Source organism: Buceros rhinoceros, unplaced genomic scaffold (assembly GCF_000710305.1).
Source record: "Buceros rhinoceros silvestris isolate BGI_N320 unplaced genomic scaffold, ASM71030v1 scaffold1677, whole genome shotgun sequence".
Taxonomy (NCBI): domain Eukaryota; kingdom Metazoa; phylum Chordata; class Aves; order Bucerotiformes; family Bucerotidae; genus Buceros; species Buceros rhinoceros.
This window is the reverse complement of record NW_010423730.1, coordinates 28,235-40,855: the sequence shown is the minus strand read 5'-3', so window position 1 is coordinate 40,855 and position 12,621 is coordinate 28,235. Positions and strand designations below refer to the sequence as shown.

At 45.6% G+C, this 12,621-nt stretch overlaps 1 protein-coding gene across 1 annotated transcript in view; it reads left to right on the top strand.

The window, feature by feature from the left end:
* TMTC1 (transmembrane and tetratricopeptide repeat containing 1) overlaps positions 1-11,943 on the top strand; it is a gene marked incomplete at its 5' end in the record, with an annotated part of 73,258 nt that extends 61,315 nt beyond the window's left edge. The window contains 7 exons of the mRNA XM_010140494.1: positions 4,196-4,298; positions 7,246-7,381; positions 8,164-8,308; positions 8,452-8,589; positions 8,981-9,103; positions 10,194-10,271; positions 11,016-11,943. Coding sequence (XP_010138796.1) covers positions 4,196-4,298; positions 7,246-7,381; positions 8,164-8,308; positions 8,452-8,589; positions 8,981-9,103; positions 10,194-10,271; positions 11,016-11,156 — 864 coding nt within the window. The remainder of the gene's footprint in view (positions 1-4,195; positions 4,299-7,245; positions 7,382-8,163; positions 8,309-8,451; positions 8,590-8,980; positions 9,104-10,193; positions 10,272-11,015) is intronic.
* Between the last annotated feature and the right edge of the window lie 678 nt (positions 11,944-12,621).

Below are 12,621 nucleotides of genomic sequence, written 5' to 3'. Positions count from 1 at the left end.
CCAGGCCTTATTTACTGTGCGTGGCCCAGACTGCCTTCTGGAGACAGGATTACTCATTTCCTCATGGGCTTGTTCCCCATGCTCATTACTCAGGGCTCTCCCTACTCTCTGTAGTTGGGCTTCTGCAAGGTCCCTCTGAGATGAAATATTGTCCCCATGGAGAAAAAGGGAAATTGAGGCACAAAATGTCTTTGTTCAGACAGCGTGGGTGCCCACACTGAGACCACCAAGCCCTGCCCTTTTCCACACCTGCAGCAGCAGATGAGGGATGCTGCTCTTCAGACATTGCTCCCACGGACTGTGGCCACAACCAGCAGCCCCAGTCTGGTGCTGCAGGGGTGGGTGACGAGGTCCTCATACCTGCACAACTTCAGTTCAATATTAATATGAGCTGCAGGCACCTGGAAATGCAGCGTATGAATTGAATGTTCCCATTTATTAAATGGGAGCTGTGTTTTGAATAAGCCTGAAAATGACGAGCCTCCTGCAAGTATAGGAAATGAGTCCTCCACAGTAATACCTGGTTTTATTATTAATTGAACTTATTAATTAGAACCATTGGTTGTAAGGTCAACAGAGCAATAAAGCCGTTATAGAGTCCTGAGGCCTTCTGTGCAAAGCAAATGCCAATACCAAGTCCAGCAATAATTCATCTACTCTTACGTATAGATTGTTCATCCACTTGTGACTTGAGTAAGTGGTAGGGAAAAAAGATAGTACAATTTCTTCAGAAATTAGTGATTTGCTGCAGGCTTTTCACACCTTCTCATGTTCTGCCACAGCAGACGGCTACTGTGCAGCTCCTGCCTCACATCCTAGTGTCTGCACTAATAGGGGCTGTCCTACAGCCCGTGTAAAGCTGTAATCTGCAGAAACACACCCTTACGCTGTGTTCTTCCTGGAGGGGTACAGCCAGAAGTTTGGGCATCTTCAGCTCAAAGGATGCTGACAGGACCCCATTTTTCAGTTCATTTTGAGTTTTTCCTCTTTGTCCAAGCAACAGTGTCCAAAATGGCTAAAATTTACAAACCTGTTTTTCTGTCTACTTGTGGCCCAGAGTCTGTCTCTCAGCTGTAGGGGTATTTGTGATGCCAGGCAGTATGCAGTAGGCTGCACGGACAGCATCGCTGAGGAGCTTTGAGGAAAAGAGCACAAGCTGGTTCTCTCCTGCTGGGATGTGATAGAAAGGGACTGAAGTGCTATGAGTGGCACATGAAAATAACTTGCGTGAGGTGACTGTGCCATGACAAGCTGCTGCTCCTTCAGCTTTGCACTAAGGCCAAGAAAGGGGGAAACAAATGGATGTCACTCAGTGAACCAGTGCCAGGATTGCCTTGATCAGTCCCACACAATGTGTTCCCCGCCCTCCCCCGCCACCATCTTAAAGGTGATGAATCCAAGATAGGGCTTATGGGTCCTTTCCTCCTATAGCTATAAAAAATGCTCCTCAGAGGAATGTCTCATGTGCCAGGGAATTAGCCTCTAACTTGTTGTAATTGCCCTTTTCTCTCCTTGATGATTGATTCCGAAGCCAAAGCTGATGCAGAAGAAAACACCACCACATTGTAGAAAACAGTTTGTCTTGTTTGTGCCTTTTATAAATGCTTGCCCTTCTTATTGCTCTTTCTGCTTGGTATTGTAACTCAATCACAAGGTATTGTTGATTTCCTTCTTTTCCACAATTGCCGTGTGGTGCTAATAACAGAAATCAAACTTTTTTGTCTTTTTCACAACATTCCTGTACTCTTGCAGTTTCATCAGCATTCTTGTGCTACTTGATGGCTCTTTTCAGGCCCTAGTTTCTGGATTCAAATGATATTTTTTGTGTGTGTGTGTGTGTAACAATATCAGCCTACATTATGAAAAAAAAAATTAACCCACTTAGCTATAGAGGAGAGCCTACTCAGGCACAATCAGACTGAAAAACTAAGCCTTAAAAAAAAGAGACTTAAAAACCCCGCAGTTCAACTGAGAGATCCTCAGATACAGATTTTTTTTTTTTAATATCATAAAAATCTCATACATTTTTTAAGCCAGTCTTCTGAATTTTGCGAGGTTAATGAATGTTCCATGAAGGGAGTAGCATTATTATGTGTTATTGAGAATCATACCTTGATGAACTTCCAGCATGTTTCCCAAGGAGAGGCGAAGCTGTGAGGGAGAAAGCTCCAGCACAAAAAGCTGGTCCCACCCTTCCCAATTTCTGACTGTGCTTAGTGCAAACACGTTGTTACAGAAATCATCCCAGGCTGCACTGAGCCTGAGGCCAGCAGGGTCAGGATGTTAGGTGCCAAAAAAGCAATGCAACCATCATAAAAATGCTAAAAGTGCTCAGTATTGGTGAGCGTGAACGTTTTGACATGGGACACTGCTAATCCAGTTTAACACAGCCCTTGCACACTTTAAGGATTGGATTTATGATAGGTAAATAAAATGCAGAAAACTGACATGTGTGCACACAAAGCCACATTCCTTGGCTGAAAATTAAAATCAGAGGAAGAGAAACTAATACAGAAATCTTTGAAAAAATGTTTGTTAATGTCTTGGAGGCACAGACACTCTCTCAAAACATTGCTCTTTGTTTTAGTCAACTCTGACAATCACTACACTCTTCCTGAGCCCGCAGGATAATAATGTCAACTTCACGTATATATATATATCTCCAAAATGTCCAAACTTAATCACTTTAAAAAAATGTGTTTCTGTATTTTATCACACACTGTCTTTTTGGATGGCTGGCCTTCATCACGTAAACATGAAAACGCTTAACCATGGCAGACTGTGTGCTTTCATCAAGTCAGACTCTCCCAATGCAGTTAGTTCCAGCTCTCCAGTTCTGAAACAGGAAGTGAGAAAGGAGTCCACATTTTTAAGCAGCTACAGAGCAAAAGCTGCCATCAGGTACACCCTTTAAATCCAGAGAAAGCCCTGGAGGGTTCAGTACTTGAGGAGAAGAGAGTCCATAGCTGGGAGTGGACCAACCTCTTATTTCAACATCCAGCTCCCAAGCAGGCGGTCTGCCTTGGTCGCCCCAGGCCTTCCCCAGGAGACACCCAGATGGCTGATTTTGCTTGGGAGGATCGTCAGGAGGCTGCAGAGTTTGTCGCTGTAGGGTTGTGCTGCTTCACAGAAGGGGAAGAATTGGAAAAGTGTCTTTGTTGTTGGACGCTTGCCTGATGCCCCTCTGCACCGTGCTTCTCTCTGCTGGTCAATGCCTTCTTCCATAAATACACCCAACAGCAAATCTCCGAGACGAGCAGGGAAGGAAGACGGTGATAACCTGTGCAAGTGAATATGCTGGCAGTGGGCACATACCGGCTGGCTGTAGGGAGATGGAAACCTTACTAAGTTGCTATTGGATCCAAACAGGCACCTTATTTTTGTTTCAGGACTGGGCTGCCCATAGTTCAGCCTAAACAGAATCCAGCCAGTGAAACATTTTCTGTAGGTACAGAGAAAAGATCTGTGTTTTCCAGAAATGCTCAGCACCAATGAACCTCCTTAAATCTATGCAAAATGTAAGGGCTCAGTGCATCTAGGAATCAGTGTGGTGGCACCGTCCCATCAGTCTCAGTAATCTATTATCTCGTGCATTGATAACACCTGGTTTTAATGTGAATCTGTCAGAATTTCCCACTCTTTCACTGTTCTCCATCCTCCTCCAGCTTCCCTCATCCCCCTGCACAAGCTCCCCATCCTCCAGACATCACACATGCCAGCCTTTCATTCCTTGTATTTTCCCTGCTGCTTAGGGGTTGAACAGCTGAGCTCCAGAGGGGATAAGTTAGCCAGCGAGATGCTCATTAAACAAATAAAATATATCAGCACCCAGAAAACAGATATTTCTCAACAGAACCAACACGACCCCTGTTGCTGTTGTTTCCCGGCTGGGTGTGTGCCCAGCCGGTGCTCACCGATATTGCACAGGACCCAGCTTTTCCAGCTATTTTTGTTTCACAGGTAGCTCCAGTTGCAAATGTATGGGGGAAAGCTCTCTGAATCTCTCTGGGGCATCAGACAGCAGCTCCGTAGCATCCATGCCATGGGGTAAAATTTTGGCCTCCAAAATTTTGGTGGGGTGGGCTGGCTCCCCGAACTCCCTGTGCAGTGAGAGAGTTGCCACAAAATGCAGGTATGCGGCAAATGGTGCTGACACCCTTTCTGCCACAGCTAAGAAATCTCCTTCTCTTTTAAGGAGCGGCTTAAGGAAGCAGAGGAGGTCTATAAGGCTGGCATAGAGCATTGTCCAGAGAGCTCCGATCTGCATAACAACTACGGTGTTTTCTTGGTTGATACTGGTAAGTGAGGAGGAGCCAGGGATTCTCCCTCTCCCTCTCTGCCTTAAATGCATTCATTTGTTTTATTCAGCAATACATATCTAAAAGGATGTTAAAATCTTCCAGAGCAATAGATGTGCCTCCGCTGCAGCTTGGAAATAAATATCCTTGCGCTGCTGAGATGGCACAGCGTACTGAAATTGTAATCAATGCAGGCGCTGTGCGGCAGTGGCGTTCAGCCCGGCTGTTCTCTTCAGTGATTCTTACGTCCTCTTCAGTTTGAGCTGGGCAGCACCCTGACAGTATTGCCATCTCTCCAGGAAAGCCATGTCAAACCAAATCCCAGACACATAAGTGGATCGTTACAGTCTTTGGAGCACTTGCAACTCTATTTGGTGACAAAGCAGCGCTTTGACTGTAAAGATTGAGTGCTGTTGCTATAAAAACACATGGCTTTTAAACCACAATCATCTGTGAAAACAAACCCTGAGATACCATGGGGAGAATAAATTTCTCTGGAGCATTGTAATGGCATCCAAAGTTTTTATTTTCTGGGCTCCTGGTTCCCATCTAGCTTCCCTGGACCCAGGCACGTCCTGGCATCCACATAGCAACAACAAAAAGGCCGATGTAATTGATACGTTTTATTGACAGCTTTATAAGCGAGGCCGAGTTTGACGAATGACTCGTGGAAACCAAACTACTGTCTCGCTCCGGTCCCTTCAGAACAGAGCCGAGGCTCAGTGATGGATTATCGTAGGCTTAAAGTGTGTGGTTGCTACCCGTCCTCCCTTTCACACCGTGCCTGGCTCTGCTGGTGCATGGGAAGAAAGGACAGTGGTGTCCGTCAGCCAGCTATCGCTTTTACGTAGTACTGGACTGAAGTAAATACGGAACCTCTGTGAGTATTTGTAATCAGAAAAGGCGTCATGGCTTTAGCAACAGAGGTTCTGCACTGGTGCTCTAGCAAAATTCAAGCTGCCAAATAATAAAAATTCCTCAGTAATTTAACCCTGACATTGTACCCGTCTTTGCTTCCCAACTCGGATAAACTGCCCTATTCCTGCCAAAAACTGTGGTTCAAATGCAGTGCAGTGCACTTTCTATTTTTTGCACTTGTATATTCTGCCAAAGTCAAAACTAACTTTTCCTGGTTTACTCCTACACTTCTCTACATACAAACAGCAGGAAAAAAAACCCACTGACTTCTGATACTTTGGGCATGATGTGTAAATAACCCTCCTGGAGACATGACAGGGCATGAAAGAAGCGCTGCTAGTGAGCCCGTCACAGGCTGCGCTCTTCCCCAGTGGCCACGGGGGATGCTGTGAAGTACTACGCCAATTAACTTGCAGGATTTTGTGCAACAAGCCTCCAGCAAGTGTCATCTTTGGAGAGCCATAACTCTAGACAGCTCTGCAGCTGTCTAGACACTAAATGTGTCTCCCTTAACGATGCACGGTACCCCTGTGTGTTGAGCAAGAGAGGCACTGGCTGACTCTACAGACTGTGGTACATACCCAGCTGCTTCCCAGAATGTTTTGTAGATATGATTTTCAAAAACATCTGCCTGCTCAGTGGTGGGAGAAGATTGAGGTTGCCACTGGATTATTTGAAAAAGTCTTACCCTGAAAGATACGCTGTTGGTTTTAGATTAATCTTATATGCTTTTAAATCTCCCCACAGAGGCCCCTCCTCTCTCCTGTAAAGGAGACTCCAAGAAGTGTCCATGTTACTTTTACATTGCGCAGATAAGTCTCAGGAAAACCAAACTAGATCTGAAACGCTATGAAAATAAAATTCTCATGGCAGCATACGTTCTGTGCCCCAACCCGTGCAGGCTGTTTTGAAGTTCTGCTTTCCAGATAGAAATGGAATTAAATACACTGTGAAGAGATTTGGCTTAAGTAATGCCAATGCTCAGAAGTTTTGTTGGTGGACAAAGCTCCGTGAGTATTGGTTTGCAGCAGGAGACTATCCGGTCTAGAGTGTGCAAACCAATTAAATGAGGACCGGGGTTATGAAGACTGTATTCACATTGCTGAAATGCTGGAACATTATACTGTGTGTCCAGTTAATTTGTTTAGAAGGTAGTCAGCAGGCCCGGCCTGAGGAAAGCACTGCAATATCCTTCTTGAGGAGAGCCATTATTTAGATAAAGAAAAATATATATTATTTGGGATAGTGGTCTGGCACCTTTCTTTTGGCACGGTGCTGTATTTTACGGTGGTGCCCAGTGATGTCATGGACTGCAGGACCTTGCACTGGTAGACGTACTCACACAGTGAAGCAGTGCCACCCAATGGCTCCTCTGCAACACAGAGGTGGTGCCTACGTGCTCCAACCTGGACACCTCTAGTCTGGGATTTATTGTCCTGAGGTGGGAATTAGCTGGTTACTGTCAGCCACTCCCAGTCCAGTTAAGCAACGCACAGAACTGAGCAGAGCCAGTGCAACAGAGGTGGAGGGAATAGTCTCTGTTTGGAAAGAGCTGGAGCCATTTGCAGCTCTGGTAGGGTTGTGGGGAATACTGGGTGGCTTGTTCTCCATGTCTCCGTTGCTGGTCTCTCCAGTGGGCCAGGGTGGAAGGATGGTCCCCAAGATGTGGGACGCATGCCGTAGCCCCTTTTTTGGGGTCAGCTCTGTCTTTAGTAGGGGAGTTCATCCTTGCTGCAGCATGATAGGAGAGTGCTTTCGGTCAGCAGTCTTCTGGTGACTGTACCCTCGACTTGCAAAAACCCAGCCCTAGAAAAATCTGTTTCTCATGATTATCTCTGGATACTGGATCTTAAATCCTAATTTGGACAGCAATTTTTTAATCTCTGGAAAGGCTGAGGCAGGATTTCTTTCTCAAAATGGTTCCCGCACACAGAGGAATAGCTGAAAGAAAACCCAGACCATTACTGCACGCTGAATTTGCAGCAGGATTTTTCTGATGCACCAGTTTAACAGTTGTTCTCCTCTCCAGGGGCTCCTGAGCAAGCTGTATCCCACTATAGGCAGGCCATCCACCTGAGCCCCACTCATCACGTGGCCATGGTGAACTTGGGCAGGCTTCACCGCTCCCTGGGGCAGAACAAAGAGGCTGAAGCATGGTACAAGCGGTAAGAATTTGGGATGGAAGACAGGTTTCCCTCCTCCACCTGTACAGCTTGTCTCTACTAAAGAGCCTCTGATACCTGAATCTGTCAGTGCATGTTTGGGTTTTCCTCTCTTTTCTCCATCCATTTGAAACCAGATTTACTTTTGCTTATTTGGCTGGTTTTGGGGAGTGCTTGGAGAGGCAGCATGGACTCAGGCAGTGTTGACTTCCCTGGACTGTTCCCAAGCCCGTAGGATGGACACACTGCTGCTGGCTGGAGGATGCTCTAATGATAAATCGGAGGTTTCTTGGTGGCATGAGCAGGTTGTTAGCACAGCTTCCACCCTGCTCGAAGCCTGTCAGTAACAGCCATAACTGCTGCACAGCCCAGCTCCAAAACCGGGCACAATCAGGAACTCTGTCCCTTCCCATCACTGTGGTAGTAGGCAGGCTCTGACTCCCAGTACGCAGCAGGGCGGACTGTCTGGGCATTTTTTGCCTCCTTTTTTGCCTCCAAAGGCATCCAGATTTGTGCTCACATTCCACAGGTTCTGCCACCATCAGCCAGCCCCACCCCTGCTGCATGCTCACACGCACTTTGGAGGTGGCCCTCTCTCCTTCTCAGGTGGCTAAAGGTACTGCTGCTGTGGGCTCACTCATGTCTCCTGGGACCTTAAATTTGTGCTCCCCTGGGTGGGATGGACAGGGTGCAGAGCTTCATGGCTCTATCCCAGTGCAAACCACACCTTGCCCTTCCGCTTTGATCCACACACTACCTGGAAGCATCTTTTTCCCAAATTCCAGGGCACTGAAGGTATCCCGGAAGGCTGAAATCCTGTCCCCACTGGGGGCTCTGTATTATAACACGGAGCGGTATGAAGAAGCATTGCAAGTTTACAGAGAAGCAGCATCACTGCAGCCTTCAAACAAAGAGATCCGACTGGCACTGGTGAGTGTGGGGCGAGCTTGGCCAGGTCAGGGCCACAAAAGTGAAGCACCAGCCGCTGTGTGCAGCATCATGTGTTGAGAATTTTTAATATCACTAAGGGGGAGCTTTTTAAGATCATAACCCTTTGTAATGTGGCTCCACAGGCTCAGGTTTTAGCAATGATGGGGAGGACGAAGGAAGCTGAAAAGATGACAAACCATATACTTCATGAGGATACGGAGTGTCTGGAGTGCTACCGCCTTCTGTCAGCTATCTACAGCAAGCAGGAGCACTATACCAAGGTACCGTTGTCATGGGCTACACTTGTCCCGAGGGCTCACACACAGAGCTTAGGTTGAATGTTACACTCCACCTCTCCAGAGACATGTCACATGCCTTAGTGCACATCCAGTAGATCTATTTTTTTCACTAGAAGCTTCTGTTTATCTAGGTTCTGGAACTGAAGCTAAGCACTGGGTTTTTCTTACCACTTACTGCTCCTGCTGCTGTCAGCCCCACTGCCTATCAGCCACAGGCATCTAAAAAACTCATTTCCACATGTGTAAACAGTGTGGGGCAAAGAAAGGAAGGAGGAAGATGGTTCTGATGCTGGGAGACCCTGGTGGTGAGGAAAGCATGAGAAGTGGAAAGGCGCAGATTATGGTAACACAATGTCCTCTTGCTTTTTCACAGGCACTTGAAGCTATAGAAAAAGCTCTTCAGCTAAAACCAAAGGATCCAAAAGTCATATCAGAGCTCTTTTTCACTAAAGGAAACCAGCTAAGAGAACAGAATCTCCTTGACAAGGCTTTTGAGGTATGACTGCTCTGAGCCCTGTGTATTGGTTTTTAGGTTAGAGGATAAGAGGTAACTCATTGCATCTAATACTCCCAGGTGCATGCACCCTGGCTGTTGGCCTTTGGAGCTCAGCAGTTCACCAGTGGTACAGCTAAAGCTACGGGGTAGCTAACTTAGTTGCAACTTTTTTCCTCATTCCTCTACGGAAGTACAACTCCCTGCTCTGAGTGGTTAAGTACAGAGTCACAGTGGGATTACAGACAAGCCTAGGCCATTTCTCATCGACCAAACCCTTGGTCCATCCAGCCCCAGCCCCTCTTGCTGGCGATGGCTAACTCCAGGCACCTTAGTTGGAAGCCTGGGGACATGTGAGAGCCCACCATGTTGTTACATCTCACCTTATTACCTAATAGCTGAGAGATTGGCTTATCCTGTGGAGCACGGGGCTTGATAGTTCAGCAATTACGTTATCATTAAATAATAGCACAGAATATTATTTAGACAGTTCTGAGTATTCTCAATATCCCTAGAGATGTCTAATCATAATTCGAATCCTTTCCTGTTGTGACACCATAAAAACGGTGCTGTTTGGCAGAGTCCGGAAGGTCCTTGTTGCTTCTTCTCTCATGCACAGTGGCAGAAGCAGTGGGAAGGGCTAGCACTGCCCTCAGGTACTTGTGAAACCTCCAGGCAAGTGGCTGTACTGTAATCTGCTGTCAGCTCCAAATTAAAGCCTTGCAGATAAGGAGCACCGCAGCCCACACATGGCTTGTGGTTGGCAGGCACCTGCCCAAGGAAATGACCCTGATGTGCAGGAGACCCCAGTGGTGCCGGGTGGCAGGGAGAGTGTCGCAGGGGTTGGTATGGCTCCTCACGGTGCAGTGGGCAGGAAAACCTGCACTCTGAGCTCAGCGGTGAAGCGGTGTATTATGTTGCCTCTGCTGCAAAGAAACTGAAATTCAGCTTGTGCATTTTATATGAGAAGAATTTGAAATTATATTTTAAATGGATTCAGAAGGAGAGGAAACTTTGTTTCTCTTTCCCCTCCAGCACTGACTTTGTTTGAAGAGTCAGACTTAAAAACTAAAAATGTTTCGTATTTATGTAGAGCTATAAACGGGCTGTGGAGCTCAACCCAGACCAAGCGCAGGCCTGGATGAATATGGGAGGCATTGAGCACATCAAGGTACGACAATTTTGCTTTTCCTTAAGCTGACAAGTGCAGAGACTACTACTCAGGATAGAAAGCTAAATTTGTTTCAGGCTGCCAAGAGCTGCATATTCGTGAACAGTGAGCGTCCCTAACATATTTTATCCAAAAAGGAGGAAAATCTGCCCACCCTAACTAGAATTTCCCAACCAGGTTGCTTAGGAATATGTATCCTGTAATGTAAACTTCGTATTTTAAGAGGGCAGGCTGCAAGGAACAACCTGCCCAGCTCTAAAGTTTTCCTGCTTCAGTTGTTGACCTACCGTAGAAAAATGTCACCATGAGTTGACTTTGAAGATTCCTCTCTACCTAATAAATTTAATAAAGAGGTCTAATGCGGACTACTGGCATAAAATTATGGAAATAGACTGCCTGCCCTGTGGTTGCTTATCTTTTTGAATACTTTAGCATATCATTATGATTTGGGTCTTAAGGAGTCATATTGTGTGATATCCTCAAGCTATCCTATTGCTTAGTATAATTAACTCTTCTGGTACAACATAACGGAAGAATGTAAATCTACTTCTTGCCACGTGCGCTTGATCAAATTCAGACTAACTGCACTCGGTGATCCATTCCATAGACAAGTATTCCCGTTACCTAACAATACCAAGTTTTATATACTGTTTTTCCTTTGTATTACAGTCTGCCCCATTCCCAGGGAATGAACTTCATATGTCAGGGAACGCAAATGAGATCTGTCACTCATTTTCTTTGTAGGGGAGCTACGTCACTGCCCGTGGCTATTATGAGAAAGCCTTACAGCTGGTTCCAAACAGCAAGTTGCTGAAGGAGAATCTGGCCAAACTGGATCGCTTGGAGAAACGCTTTCAGGAAGTTCAAGAGAAAGACCAAACATAGCATTCAGTCACCAGTGGAAAGAAACCCATGCCCCTTGGGGAAGAGTATGGTGGAAGCCTATTGCTGGAAGTGATGCTGAAGGAACTTTGACAGGATTCAGAATTACGGAAGGCAAATTTTAAATGCATGCTTATGTTTGACCAAAGTTACAGGAGACACTTAGCTTCTGTGGGACACGCTGAAGAATGAATGAAAACCTTCCTTTAGTCAAGATTTGTGTTTAGGCTGAACACCAGGAGTGTGGGTGGGACATGTACCTTCAATATCTTGGTTATCACTGAGGAAACCATGGAGACAAAGCACTCATCCATTGCAGCAGGGGCAAAGTAGCACCTTCTGTTACTCAACACAAGCTCACCTCGTCCACATAAAGCACCACAGATGGGCTTCATTGCAAGTGCTGCCAGGTCCTTGTGAGCCAGGAAAGATGGTCATAATGGTCATATAAAAAGGTTTTAAGGGGTTAATGCTGAGGAATCGGTGCCCATTTTTACCGCTCTAAATGTGACTTGAAAATTATTCTAAAGAAAGGGAAAATGTTATCTGAATATCACCTTAGAAGGATGATTCTACCAGTAGGACAAATGATCCTTTGAGGGACAACCTCGCCTGAATGTTTTACTCATAAGATAGTAATTTTGTAGTAATTCAAGTTCATGATGTCAGCATTGTCAAATATTCTATGGCTTTACCCTTTGCCCTCTCCCTCCAGGCCAAATAATTATTACTCTGAAAAAATGGAAGCATCCTAAGGCAATGGGAAACTCTATGTCCTCCTGTCCAGCCCTTGGTAAAAAAACCAAACAACCGATCTGATCACTATTGGAGGTAAAGTAAAGCCACAGAGAGATTAGGGAAGATTTCGTAGCCTGGAAAGGTACTAAGGAGGCTTTTTTATGAGTGTGCAAGGACAAAGCCCATTTATCATGGTGATAACACTGACAAAACACTTTGTCAAAGTGTTGTCGCCCCCTCCCACAAAAGATACAGAAAATGACTTATAGCTGATCAGTCATAAATCTATATTTTTAAATACTGAAGTGGGAAAACAAATTCTCTTCAGAACTGGGGCTTTTATTTTTGAGCTTTATTTATTTAACTTATAATAATCAAATAATTAATATATTTTCTCTGTTTTATATGAACTGGGCAGTATCCTTCACAGCTGGCCACATGGCTGGGCATTGTGACTTGTATTGTCTGAAGTTAGAAAAATGCAGTACCACCATGGTGTGCTTGAATAACTCCGCCTAATGATGTTTCTAAAGCAAACGGCTGCAGAGTACATTGGACCATACTGTCACTGCAGTAACAGTACTTCTACCGCTTCCACCAGGGTTTGTACCAGTTCATAGAGAACGTTAGTGGAATCATGCTTGATGCCACTGCCTTTGGGTTTGGATGTCAGGGCTGGTCATCAGCTTGTCCCTTTTACAGTGGAAAACTGCTGTAAAAGTTGTTACAT